We start from the raw sequence: 13990 nt of genomic DNA, 5'->3' as shown, positions 1-13990 counted from the left end.
TAAGCTATTTCTGGAGCAGTGACACCACATTTCTAGTTGGTCAATTAAAAGCTGAGTTTCCACCAAAAGTGCCTGAGACTTTTAAGATAAGATAAGATATGATAAGATCAGCCTTTATTTGTCTCACAGGTGAAAAATTTGAAACATTACAGCAGGGTAATCTACTTTTGAAGGAACTAAAAGGTTCTTTCAGGCCACAGTGAAACTTGATTTCCTTTCTCCAAAGTTTGATTAGTCATAGAAGGTGTGTGTGTGTCTGTCTGGTCCTGCTGATGAAGAGGGTTAAGTGACTCATCCAAGTCGATGGTGTGGGTGTGTGTATTGGGGGATGGGGAGGGGTTGGACGGAAATGTTTTTCACACGCCCACGCTGTTGTGTACCACGCTGCCCCCATGGTGCAGTCAGTCCCCGATCACGCAGCGACTGTCTCTCTCATTGGCCGGTGCCTTAACACACCTTTGCCTCCCATTGGACGAGACGTTGAGCCAGGCTGTTTTCCCCACCGTGTTTGAAACGATGAATGGGAACTAGGCTCAGGCGAAAGCTGGGAGACTTTCACACTTTTGGTTTGAAGGCTTCACACGAGACGCAAGGACGAATAATAGCCGGGCTCCTGAACAGATCACACAGATTCACATGAAGATGTAAGTAAATCGATTTTTTATATAGTAGTATATTTTTATATAGTCTTCATCTAGTGGCATTTCTTTTTGTCTGATAACACACACACACAAACGATATGTTATCTATTACCTGGGCTAGATAGTGTTAGTGGCTTTTGTTTGTTTTATTTCTAATGATGGTTGTCAAGCCTTATTATGACCAGCTTGAATCTAGGTTATAGTTCAGTAACATGCCACCAGTCATGGTATTCACGATGGCGGTGTCTGTAAACTGTGTGTGAGCTGGACAGGTCTGGGAGGGGTTGTTAAGTGTTGTGTGACTGCTTGTGTAAGCAGCACACTTGGTTCTTTTTGTCCCCTGGGGAAGTAGGTGAAAGGGCCCCAGTGCTGAAAGTGATCATGCTCACTTCACATGGCCCCTTACATATCGTGTATGTGTAGGTGAATGGCGAAAGCAAAGCGCTTTAAAACATTGTGAACATGCTGGGACATGGAGTGGGCTGTTCATGATTGCTTACATAATGTATAGCTCATTGTTATTCTTTAAATCCAGCATAGCTATTGCTGATCTACTAAAGAAAAGGTCACAAACTTAAATGAAAGAACTGTCCATAGTGTTGTGTTATACTTATTTTTGCTCTTCTATCAGAGTTGCAACATGGAAGGTGAGGAGCTCTACTCAGACGTCCAGGGTGAATTTCAGCCCTCCCCTTTAGGTTCAGGTGACATGGAGGCTGTAGAGGCTCTGATGTCCATGACCAAGCACTGGAAGACCAGGAACTTCAGGACCAGACACTTCAGACCCTTGAGTCCGTCCTCAGACTACTCAGAGGATGACTCTGCCCCCCTTGGGTCTTGTATGCTACAGGGCTCTCCTTTGGTAAGTGAGGCATATGTGCTGAGAGTTATATTAAGTTTTTTATTTTATTTAGAACAAGCCTGAGTGAACAACTTTTTTTTAAAAATTTGGCCTAGAATATGACACTATATATTTTGTAGGGTTTTCTATGCTCTGCAGCCTGCATTTATAAATATCCTTGTCCTTGACTGTCACACCTCCTTTCCTTTCAGTGTATGACACCGCCATACAGTCCACCCAACTTTGAGGCCACACATCCACCCTCAGCAGCGAATTTAAACCGCCCTGCAGCAGCTAAGCCAAGCTTGCAGCAAACAGAAGAGACTCGTCTGCACACACACTCTGCTGCTTCTCAGCAACAGTTCCTGTGCACGAGTGTAATCCGCCACACTTCAGATGGCCAGCGCTGCTCCTATAACGTCCATCCTGTCTCAAGTGAAGACCTATTCACTCGAGTTCAAACAAAAGACTGTAAAACAGATTTGACCTCTGAGGATGGGATGAACGGAAGAGATTCTGAGGGACATATTGTAATGCACTCTGATTCTTTCACTGTGTTAAATGTGGTTGAAGCCAGCCAGACGCAGATGCCTCTTTTGGACCCAGAGGATAAATCAAACTCAGCTGGTGGCTCCGGTGTCTCTCCTCTGCCTGTCTACTGCCAGATTCTTCCCATCTCTTCTCCTTATGCCAATGCCTCGGAGAGTCAGAAGCCAGACCTGCTACCTATCCCATCAGCACTCAGCACTGTGTGCACGCCACCACAACAGCAGCAGCACAAACAACAACTGGCACAACCACAAACCCAAGCAGCTTCTCCTGCCCAGGTCTTCCTCCTAGGGGGTCAGGTGGCAAAAGGTACCGTAATGCTCTTTGTCCCTCAGCCGGCTGTTCCCACACTCTACGTCCAGCCAGCACTGAGGACCCCCCGGTGGCACCAAGTTACCAGCCATCGCCCCCGCGCCTGGTCGTGCCTTGGTGGAGCACAGACAAAGCCCAAAGCAGCCAGAAGTGTCCCGTGTACGCAGTCATGTTTGTCCCCATGAGGACTGCAACAAGACCTACTTCAAGAGCTCCCACCTCAAGGCCCACATGAGGACACATACAGGTAAGAGACAAATTATTTGAATACAGGATTAAAAAAAAGCATATGCTTTTTAATTAAAGAACACTTTTAAACGCATCCAAATGTCAAATAAAATCCAAATAAACCCCAGTTTCCACTTCACTGTTTGTGCTCCAATAGGGGAGAAGCCCTTCAAATGCAAGTGGGAGGGCTGTGAGAGGCGATTCGCACGCTCTGACGAGCTGTCTCGCCACCGACGTACCCACACCGGCGAGAAAAGGTTTGCCTGTCCGATGTGCCTCAGCCGCTTCATGCGTAGCGACCACCTGGCCAAGCACGCCCGGCGACACCTATCAGCGAGGACGGTGCCCTGCTGGACGTTAGGGGTCACCCAGTCTGCTGACCTCACCGCTTCTACAATCTTTAACAAACTCTCTGTGAGGCATCCTGAGTAAAAACTGTGAAACTGAATAGTGAGGCTTTGTGTTAACAGTACACAGAGGAGTGTGCGCCAGACTTTTACACGTCACCAGTCAGCTCATGAAAGTTGCACAACACTGCAGAACTGAACCCTAAATTAAGTTGCATGGAAGGATCTTTGCTGCAGTTCCTTAATTATAGTTGAATATGAAAGAGGTAATGAGACTGTTTCCATTCAACTTCAAACTACTGTAAACTTAGATTACAATTACACTGAAAATATCAACTGGAGAAACTATTCTGCTGGTAATTTGAATAACATTTTTACAAATGAATGCTAAATGTATGTTCACTTTTCAGTGATATTTGACCAAAGAATGTTCACTATTGTTCTTCTGTGCCACATGAGAGTCTATCTGTTATATAACGATTTTGCACAATGCTGTTTTCTGGCAGGGAAAACAGAATTCTTTATTAAACTTGAACACATGTAATTCCTGTACAGAAATCTTGTAGTGTAGTGTTTGTCCTACTTATTTTACATGCAATGACAAACACTTACAATAGGTCACGTTGTTCAATAGTGCCTACATGGTTTTGACCTGTGAGAGTTTTAGCTCCTCAAACCAAATCCCATTTAGGCTGCAGTCCCATTATCCAGGATGAGAATTTGATAAAGTCATCACGTTATGAAATCATTTCTGAAAGTGCTCGAGTTGAATTCGGTAAATCTGCAGCAAAAGGGTTTCAATAAGAAAAATCTGAATGTTCTGTTAAAGACAACAAGACACAGACACAGTGATTCACAGTCCAGTCAATGAGGTGTTTATTATTGTCCATGTTGACAAGCAGAGATACAAGTTTTTAACCCGATAATTTATCATGCGTTAAGACACAGATTAGGAGAACATTTCACAGATATGATACACAATTTGCAAGTACGCCTGACCCTGTCGGGAAATAATATTCTTTCAACAATCAAATGTTGAAAAAATCTTTTTCTAATATAATTGTTGATAGAAACAGCAAAAAAGTAACATTATCAATTTTTTTTTTGGAAAGACCCCATTTCATGTCAGCTGATTCATTATCCATCAACACTTCCTTTGTTCCATCTGCAGCACATGCTGTCTATTAAACCTACTTTGCTATGCCGTGATATAGTAGCTACCTGCCAGTCTTTCACTGGTCTGTGAGACAGCTAGTGAGCAACACTTAATACTGAAAACACCAGTTTACTGGTGAAAAATGAGCCATTAGCTTCCCAACCACACCAGAGCAGACTGCACTTATCGTTTTCCAGGAGTGGATTTCACAGAGACACTGCACATTGATCACTGGCTTTGTTTACTGCATCAGACAGATGAGTAAATACACCTCCATATGCAAGCCTCCATTTCAAAAACGCTGAGAAGGACAACAGATTTTAAATGTAATAATGAAATCAAAATCACACAAAAGAAACTATACAACCAATTAAAATTCATAAATACACATCTTGTCGCAAAGCAGCCTACAACATCTCAGAACTGTGTTTCTGTTTAAATACACTGCTTCACTCGGGGATACAAATTTTACTTTACAAGACTGGCAACAGCAATGGAGATAATAGATAATACATTTCTCAAATATAATCATTTAAAATCATTATATCTCTATGTCTACTGTATGAGCGTAAACTGTAGTGCCATGGGATGCCCAAAGCAAAGGGAAGAATGCAATCCTCTTTTTTGGAGTCATCCATTGTGTTGCATATTAATTAACACCAACATGGGTTTTCCAGGGTCTAATCACTTGTTATACTTTACACAGGGGTGTGTCCCAAACATTTCAAGCACTGTCTGCACAGTCAGTTCAGTTCATCCCAGTGGAATGTAGGCCAGAGGAAGCTAGCAGCAGAAATCAATAAAGGAAAGCTGAACATCTTCCTGGTCTGATGATCGCTAAGCTGGGACAGACAGTGCAGCCTCTGTTTGGCAGGAATTGAGGAAATAAGGGACCAATGAGAAGTTCTTCAGTGTAGCCTCGTGGGTGACACCAGTGTCCTGCATCTCAAACCTGGCGGAGGAAAATGGACATGAGTGAAATCGGCACAGAAAACATTCTCAAGGTTTCATTCAATATGTGAACTTTGCAACACACTCCCAATGTATAAAGAATCCTCCACCGAGTTCCTTACCAGTCTCTGGAGGAGATGACATAATATACAGGGGGTGGTGGTGAGTCAGTGGCAGCACAGAGTGGCTGCCCCATACTGTAAGCCCCTGCTTGGGTGAACATGAGCCAGTCTCCGACGTTGATCTCAGGCAATAGACAGTGCTCCACTACCTGGTCCAGGTCATCCCCAGAGGGACCCCACAGGCTGCTGCTGAACACTGGCGATTCCAGCGATGTGTTCTGCTAACATACAGAGCAGAGATCATGTATTTAGTAATCCAAACACACAACAATCATCACCTGGAAATGAGAACTTCGTAACACTTACTCAACTGGATTTGGTTTGGGTTGACAGATCTAAATATCATAGCCATAGTTAAGAGTACAGCCATAGCCATCATCATAATGAAGATCCAGTTAACACGTTGGCTTACTTACCTAAATGAACATCTGTTGCATGTATACGGTTTTGGCAGAAAATTGTGCCCTCTTACATTTAATCTTTTATGTATGATAATTTAATATTATTATTATTATTACTATTCTTGTTATGGCTTATAGATATATGTATTGTGTTTTTTTTATCCTTAACCTTTCCTTTCCTATACTCCTTATGTCAGTCCGTCCACATTTACTAGGGTTTAGGTCAGAGCTGTGAGATTGTTTTGGTGTTTTCATCTGTTGTTGTTCCTCTCCTCTCCTGGAATGTTCATTCAAGGCCGAGAGAGGATCTCTGTTCCCAAAAACATAGAAACCTAGACTGTGTAATTGATGATGCATCCCTATGCTCGGGGCCAGACGACCGAAGACGCCCAAGGCGGCAGGTCTCTGGACCTGCTGTATATGTGTTTAAGTACTTTGTTTATTCTCTTTTGTTAAAAAAATTCTTCAAAGACAACGGTTGGTTGTAACTCAATTCTTTGCTCAACCCCTCACCAGGAATATAATTTCCACGACATAAACCTCTCAACTAAACATCTATCAATAAGTGATTTTTGGTTTTCACATCTTGAAATTCAGGATCACACATCTCCGTAACATAAAAGTAGTATTGTGCATGCACGAGATGGAGGGGCTTCATTATGAGCTGCACAACTCCCTAAATAAATCTCAAAAAAATGTAATGTTTTGATTTCATTCTACATCTATTTATTTATTACATTACCATTTTTCACTCAATTATAGCAGTAGAGGGTGGCATCAAAGATGATTATTTAGTTATACAGTGAGTTTATTTAGCCACCTACTGGTTAGGATGTGATGTTTGACTAACAAATGTGAATTTGATCAAGGGAATGAGTCTAAATATTGAGAACCTTAGAAGAAAAGTTTTGCTGTGTGCTACATCTTGAACCATAGAGAATCTTTTAGACTCACCTTGTGAACAGCAGGAGCAGCGATCAGGGTCTCAGAGAGTTTGCTGGCAAATGATCCATACACTCCCTCGCTCATGTAGTACTGGAACTCTGGCTCATCGTTGGGAGATGGATCATCTGTTAAAAAGAGATGGTAGACAAAATCTACAACATTAATTTTTAAACTCACTGTTACTAATATGTTTATTTTAATGTTAATGTATGTCCACATTGCAGTTTTTCAATCACACATTTGCGTAGTTCTCTTTGCCACAGCTGTTGGGTGGACTTTACATAATGCATCTTTCATACAACAGTTGCATTTCATTTTTACAGCCTCAAAATGGCAGTCCTCCTCCTGGTCCTACAGTATGAAACTGCTGAGGCAACCAAACTGCACCACGTAAAGTCAGCCTTAGAGTCTGGTTACTCCTGGAATGCAACATTTTCAGACGCAGTCATGTGCCTCACTGTTTCCTTGTCTGTAAATAAGCCCCGACATCTTTTTAAATATGAATATAGAATAATACCATGCCACTGACCATGTGCCTGGTCCTGGTGATCGCGTGCCACTACCTCCTTGGAGATGACGTTCACAGCCAGCGTGAAAGCAGAGGACACAAAGAAGCTGCTGGGCTCAGCAATGATGGAAACTCCAGTAGAAGGAGGGAAGTATAGGTTTACCATAGACATGACTGCACTATTGATCTGCAATAGAGATAGCAGTGGTTAAAAATAGGAACCAAAATGTGCAGACCTTTAAAAATCACACGTCATATGTTACTTAATTTAATCCCATTGTTAACCTTTAAAGAGTGGCTTATTTCAGACCTCTCATTAACACAAATAGCACCGACTACAGTGTGTCATACGACTGGGCGAGACAACATACAATTTATATCACAGAACATTTTGAATATTGAACTAATGATACATTGTACTTCCAGGGATTTTCCTGCATAGAGAATTACAGGTGTCCTCATGGTCAACACTATTTTCTAACAAGTGTTGCAATTTGTGGATTTCTGTCATGTGTTACTGCAATTGCAGCATTACGCTGATGTGGTGATGCCGTATCTTAATCAGCACGGTGTGCAGGGAAAGACGCTGCCAAAACTTCCAGAAAGGAAGAAAAGAGCCGTCTGATTGGTTGGACTGCAGCACAGGGGTGTTGATGCCACACAACAAAAGGGTTTTTCAGCAGGCGTTTGTGAACACAGCTTTATGCGCCTCTACTTGTGTGATGGAACGGCATCCTGTACAGTGACTACAAAAGCCAGAGTGCATTTGTTTACACTGCTGAATTTTAAGAAAATTAATAGTAACATTTTTTAATCAACTTTTCCACTACTTTATTAATACAAACATTCAAACAGACAGGTGCACTTGTATTCTGATATTCTAAACCAGGACAAAAGAAATAGTCAAATCCATATTATGACACATTTCTCCAGCAGTGTGGCTTATACAGGTTGTACTGCCCAGTGTGTCCTTGATTAGTATCATGTAAAAAGCAGATAAGCTACTGACCAGTTCCAGCTGGGTCTCAGAGCCACTGAAGCCGCCTCCAATGTCAAGGATTTTCATGTTGAAGCCAATTTCCTCCTGAGGCAGACAAAGGCTTGTAAATGTGTAACCAAAAACAAAAGTGATTACCAAAGCACTCAAGTTTCCAAAACACAGTGTGTAACAGAAAGCAATACAAATGCTCATAGTGAAACTAGTAACATAACAACATTTAACATTACTTACTCCCATATCAAAGACGCAACGGGCATCAGATATGGCATGAATGTACACCTGGTCATCCTCAAAGGAGCTGGAAATGTGACACCTGTGGGTGGTGAGGGGGCAACAAAGTGGTTAATGGTCAAACTCTGACCTGGCACAGAAAGTAAAAATTTATGCTGTAGCAGATTGGACTAAATGATTTGTTCAAGAGAGAGCTGTGGCAAACAGAGGTGCTGTAGTCCTTCACAGTCTATAGGTTTCCTCAAAGTACTTCACAACCAGTGTAGTTCTGTAGGCCTCACCTGACCCCAACCACCTGCACACCCAACTCCTTAGCCCTCTCCAGCAGGTGCCTGCAATCCTTGAGAGAACAGCCAAATGTCATGCTCATCTCATCGTCCTGGCTGGATGCCTCTGTTGAAACTTCTAGCAGCAGCCTGAATTAAATAAAGGATCTTGGTTACTGGTTTGTTGAGGAAAAAAAACAAAAAACAGATGAGTGAAATAAAAGTGATGCACAACTACAATGAGTTGAGAAGCTGGCACATTAAATCACAAAATATCTGCAGCTGAAACAAAATGATTTTATACAGCTTGATATGACATAAAGCCTTTTGTTTGGCAACACTAACATGTCTATGATAGGAAACAATATACTGCATATCAAGTGAAATCCTGCAAAGTCGATAGTATCTAATGACTCATAAAAAGTGGCACTAATGCTCAAATCCAATCACTTGCCAATGTTGAAATAGCAGCTCTCAAGTCACATGATCACTGGCACTGGGACTAATGCTAGACTAATCAAGCACTTACTTGGCATTGGGGTGACAGCGAGAAATCTTGCGTAGCTCTGCTTCATTATCACACACCAGGAGGTCAATGCTGTTCTTAGCAGCGTATTTAATCTGGGAGACTTGTTTGCAAACTCCACCGTAGATGATATCTTCAGAGGGAATACCATGGCTGTGCACCAGCTCAAGCTCAGACTGAAATAAATTTAAAAAAAAGACACAGACATGACAGTATTCCATTAATATACTGTTTGTGGGCTACTTACCATGTCCAACCTGCATGGTTTACTTTTTATAGACTAAATATATGATGATAAACAACATACAAAAACGTAGGCACTGAAGTATACTGAACATTTGGTGGTGCCTCTATCTCTATTCCACATCTTGTGGAAATGCACTAAAACTTTCTCCGGTAGAGAAAGGGTTGATACATTACTGGAACAATAAGAGCAGTAAAATCCTTTAAAAACTTTGCTATTTTCTGCTCAATAGGCAGGACTGTGCTGCCTCAACAGAGCAACGAAACCTGAACTGACAACAGTGATCTAACAAGTTTGTGAGAGAGTACCTTGTTGGTACAAATGAATCCAGTGCCGAGGGCAGCAAGAACTTCAATAACAGCTGGACTGCTGTTGCATCTGACAGCGTAGTAGGGTCGAATTTGGGCCATGTGAGTTCGCCAGCGAACATGCTGCCTCATTATGACTCCCAGGTCTGCTACAAAGAATGCATTCTTCTCAGACTGAGGAAAAAGGAAACGCACATTTGGATGATACACATGGCAAGCTTTTGCAAAAGCGTGCATGTATGTAACCATACTACTTTGCAAACAATATAATTACAGGTGTTTGAGACAATTCTAAGACGGTAAGAAATTCAGCTTTATTAGTATGTGCTAAATATACATGTTGTTGCAGTGAGACTCCTTACCAGAGTTTGTTCATAAATGTGATTGTCAATCACGTCACAGAGGGCCATGCCTCCCTCCAGTAGGCCAACAGAATACTGTGGTTCATCAGCAATTCCTTTCATCCTCTCAACCGTTTTCCTCTAATCCGACAGGCATAAAGAATGTGGCTAGTCCGAAGTGGTCTTGCTCGCTCCCTCTCGAGCCCCTGGGTTCCTAGACTTATGCAACAAACTGTACAAGAAAGAGAGAAAAGTCAACATAAGACACAACGTTTAAGACGCAAAACAATTCAATATTTGGATAATGCATATTCATCGATGTTGTCCAACTCTTTTCTAGTTTATTCAGTAGCTGGAACCTGAAACTTTCTGATGAGATCCCCGATCAAACAAGTCATTTTCAGTGCGCATCCAATCAGAGCACAGAGCAGGCTCCACGTTACAGGATAGCTTTGTGGAAGGGGCCTATTCTTCTGAAAAGCCGCTGTGAAAACACAGAGTCTGGGGCACGGGTTCATTTATTTTACCACCAATTACTCCCAACAATCACCATTAATCCCTGAGCTGGTGACCCGTAAAGGTTCTTTTTGATGGCATTAAACAAGGTACAATACTGGCGGCATTGGTGCCACAACTTTACTTTCAATAATGTTGCACAATACATCAGAGAGGCACTGTAGTCTGGACTGGACCAGATGTGACATTGCTGTAGCTTTGGGAGGTTAAACAGGGAGACCAACAATGTGCCTGGAAAGCCTGCTGTACTGCTGACAACTGTGACGAGGCCGGGGCTACTGCTCCTAAAAAGAGTGCAGTTACTGACAGATGTAAAGGGAAGTAAAATCACTGGACGGTCAACATATTGACACAACTCTGGGGAACAAGTGTAACCAACTCCACATGAGACTGCAAAGTATGTCACCCTTTAATACTTGCTCCATACTTGCCGTAAAAGGAGCAAGTATGCAAATTACTCCCCCAAAACCTGTTAAGTGTGAAATATTGTACATGAATAATTGACAGACAGTTTGAACACACGAACTGACAAGGGTAAATTTGCATTCACTCCTTGATTTCATTGTGAAGGATTGTGAAATTAAATTATTGCAATTCTACAAAAATGTGTTAGCTTTAATTATAAAGTCCCCATCAGAAACATGGGTTAAAAATCAGTTATTTCAGTGAATGCAATATATTCATATTACACTGCAAAAACAGCTACACTGAAAATGTAGTCACTAATAGCAGGTTTAGTGTCTACAACCAAACAATTTTCTCTTTTATTGCAACTAAATCAGAGCAACTTACTGCAGTTAAATGCAGTCCAGAAAACTGTGTCCTGTCATTTTAATAGAGAAGCTCAAAATAGATCTGAAATGCAAGATCTAAAATAACTACAGAGATGTTGTGGTTTATCTAGGACATGCAGCTTGTAGATACACCTTTTTATTCCTTCTGTCAAGAGTTACAGTGAAACAATTTGTCACACTGCATTAATAAACAGCAATAGCCCATTAAAACAGACACACATACACAAATGCAAAAGTAACCACTGTTTTATTTGCATATGTTTCAACTATGAAAATATTGTCAGTCAAACAATCAAAGAGGATGCATTAATTCCTCAAATGACATAGGATTTACTCACATGGACGAGTCCTGGGATGAACTTGCCCACTATCAGCTAGGATCCCAAGGTGGCTCGGCGTTGAAGTCAAATGGCTCTCGGTATAGAGCCGCCCCTAGATCCTCTGGATAGTTGTTGTACACCTGTGAAGGGACAGATGAGGACAGGGGACATAGGAATCAGTCACTGACAGAGAGACCAGTCCAATTAAGCAGTGCTTCTACAATCTAATCTGTTAAGTGGTGTATGTACAATGTATAAAAGCAGTGAAAGGAGAGCAAGGGAGTTTCATATTGGTACAGAAAGAAAAAGATGAAACTATTAATGACTTTGTGTGTGACAGATATTTTCTGATATTGGAAATGTTTTATCCTTTGCTGGTATGGACAGTGATCCGTAAACTGAACTGAGGCAATCATGATTTGAATAAATTAATCGACATGACTGTGTTAAGTCACAACAGCAAACTGTATTTTCACTCTCTTGTCCGGCGCGATAAGCCAAATATCAAGCTGCCTGCTACCAAACCACATGTAATATCTCTAACATACAGTAAGTCACCTAGCTTGCTATTGTAACAGGACGTTTGCATTCATTGGTAAAGTTAGCATACGGTATTAGCGTTAGCTACATAGCAACATACAATGTAAATGTTGTTTTACAAGTTACACATTGTTATAATGCTGCTAAGTAATAAGTTAGGTTATATTCTTACAGCTAGCCGGTATGGCTTGTTGGCCAACAAACACGACATCAGCTAAGTTCATTAGCAAGCTAACACAACGCTGGTGGCTAACGTTACTTACGTCTGCTGAAAACCCAAAAGAAGGGACAGAACGCTTTTTCTTTTTAGGCGGAATTTTTAAAGAGTGGTGGGGTTACTAAAAGAGAAAACAATAACTGCCATGGACGTGGTGGATTAGGTCGAGTTATTGTCGATGATAGCTGGTACGGATCATTTGTTAGGACCGAGCGGAAGCATCAGTGGAGGTCGAGTGTGCCGTGAGACGGACCGACAGACGGCAGCGTCAAGACACCAACATTAACTTTAAGATATCCGGTTAAAATATCAAAATAAAACCTACACAGCGAACATACGGCAACGTTTTCTTCCGCAATACAAAGCATCAATGTGAAAATAAAATATTAATAGTGATAATCGACCGATTATCGACATTATTCTGGAAATGTTCATTCATCTTTAACATGACTTAAGAATGACTATTTATATTTTGTCGGTCTGCTTCCACTTAGTTAAGTGTGGGGAAATTGATGCACAATAGATGGGCGGAGTTTAGAGCTGTCAAAACCAAAGACGACCTCACATTTATAATACAACAATAAATGACATGTGGAACCTTTATTAACAAAGCCACCTATTACTATTACAACAACAACAACAACAACAACAACAACAACAACAACAATAATAATAATAATAATAAAAAAGAAGAAGAAGAAGAAGAAGAAGAAGAATCTAAAGAGTAGTATTCTGTTATTATTATTTTTTCCATACAATTTCCTAAATCGTTCAGAAATATTCCAGAATAAAATCATACCATGGTTGACTACACGCTATATCTACTGTATGTTAAACAGGCTAATGTAAAAAAAATTCCATCAATTACCTGTGTTATGTCTTCATTGTGTTTCCCATGGCTCAGTAATAAGGACAAAATACTGTCCAATAAAGTTTGCAGAATTTTCCTTTTGTTCTGTAGCCAAAATCAACTGTTTGCGAAGCATCACCTTGAGTAATAAGCAGATGGATGCATATCTTTTGCACCAAGTTTGAGCTCAAACTGGGTTATTCCGATCCCTTGCTTTTGTTGTTGTGACTCTGAGAAGTTATGCCTGCCTCTGAAAATGCAGGGTCTGGGGCCGTATTTTCCATGGAGATACATTTGCATGTCTCCTCCTCAACACTGAAGGAGAAGGAGGGTGGCAAGGAAAACTCAGCTACTGTTAGCTAAACAGAAGGCAAGTGTTTTCTCTGGGGCTTTTTTTTGACTAATCTCATCTTTGACTTATCTTGGTCTGAAATTAATATAGAAGAACTGAGCATAAAATCCCTAATTCAAATCCCCATGTGTCTAATTGCACAGTATCATAGGTTTCTAAAGGTTTTAATGCACATTTGCAAATAATATCAATAGAATGTCTTTGCTGATTTGTTTTAGAAACATTGGGAAATATATCTATGAAAATTTGTATATGAAGTTTGCCTATGTTGTAATTATTCACTTATGTCTGTCTCCTGGAGTCAAAGTCCATTTTCAGCAGTGTCTGTGCAGTGTGACACGCACAGGTCACTCAATGTTCCCTTAGTTCAGTGTTTTCAAGGAATTATTACATGGTGATAGAGACATACAGTACAGTATTTTATAAACTACACCAGTACACCAGAAAACAGGGCCACTCACTTCTAACTTCTGCGGTGTTGGGT

At 41.1% G+C, this 13990-nt stretch overlaps 2 protein-coding genes across 4 annotated transcripts; one reads left to right on the top strand and one right to left on the bottom strand.

Moving 5' to 3' along the window:
* The first annotated feature begins 452 nt into the window (after positions 1-452).
* Positions 453-3476, top strand: LOC119898062 (Krueppel-like factor 10). Its single transcript, XM_038712205.1, is given in 5 exon segments — positions 453-644; positions 1273-1503; positions 1695-2408; positions 2410-2590; positions 2729-3476. Coding segments are annotated over 4 exon segments (1392 nt in total). The 5' UTR covers positions 453-644; positions 1273-1281; the 3' UTR covers positions 3004-3476.
* Positions 3477-3770: 294 nt separating this feature from the next.
* On the bottom strand, positions 3771-13393 carry LOC119898063 (antizyme inhibitor 1-like). 3 transcript variants are annotated; one of them, XM_038712208.1, is made up of 12 exons: positions 13173-13393; positions 11566-11687; positions 9939-10149; positions 9577-9750; positions 9028-9200; positions 8514-8648; positions 8233-8314; positions 8011-8085; positions 7023-7188; positions 6503-6618; positions 5148-5368; positions 3771-5026 (listed from the first exon to the last, which is right to left on the bottom strand). In XM_038712208.1, the coding sequence occupies exons 3-12, from the start codon at positions 10038-10040 to the stop codon at positions 4912-4914; spliced, it is 1359 nt and encodes a 452-aa protein (XP_038568136.1). In that variant the 5' UTR covers positions 10041-10149; positions 11566-11687; positions 13173-13393; the 3' UTR covers positions 3771-4911. The 3 variants fall into 3 exon arrangements, with proteins under 3 accessions (XP_038568136.1, XP_038568135.1, XP_038568137.1); XM_038712207.1 differs by lacking the exon at positions 13173-13393 and adding an exon at positions 12351-12558; XM_038712209.1 differs by lacking the exon at positions 13173-13393 and adding an exon at positions 12351-12558 and having other exon boundaries at positions 5148-5365.
* Positions 13394-13990: the final 597 nt, after the last annotated feature.

Source organism: Micropterus salmoides, unplaced genomic scaffold, assembly GCF_014851395.1.
Source record: "Micropterus salmoides isolate LMB-PRFRI ecotype aquatic unplaced genomic scaffold, ASM1485139v1 Ms_hic_scaffold_11, whole genome shotgun sequence".
NCBI classification, from domain to species: domain Eukaryota; kingdom Metazoa; phylum Chordata; class Actinopteri; order Centrarchiformes; family Centrarchidae; genus Micropterus; species Micropterus salmoides.
The sequence above is the reverse complement of the archived record's forward strand: the minus strand, read 5'-3'. Positions and strand labels throughout refer to the sequence as shown.

What these genes read in the sequence shown, in the direction of transcription:
- LOC119898063 (XM_038712208.1), bottom strand. Translation starts at nt 10,040, where the DNA reads ATGAAAGGAATTGCTGATGAACCACAGTATTCTGTTGGCCTACTGGAG. An exon ending in CTGAGACCCAGCTGGAACTG is followed by an intron (nt 7,189 to 8,010) that starts GTCAGTAGCTTA and finishes TCTCTATTGCAG; the next exon opens with ATCAATAGTGCAGTCATGTC. An exon ending in TCACCAGGACCAGGCACATG is followed by an intron (nt 6,619 to 7,022) that starts GTCAGTGGCATG and finishes TCTTTTTAACAG; the next exon opens with ATGATCCATCTCCCAACGAT.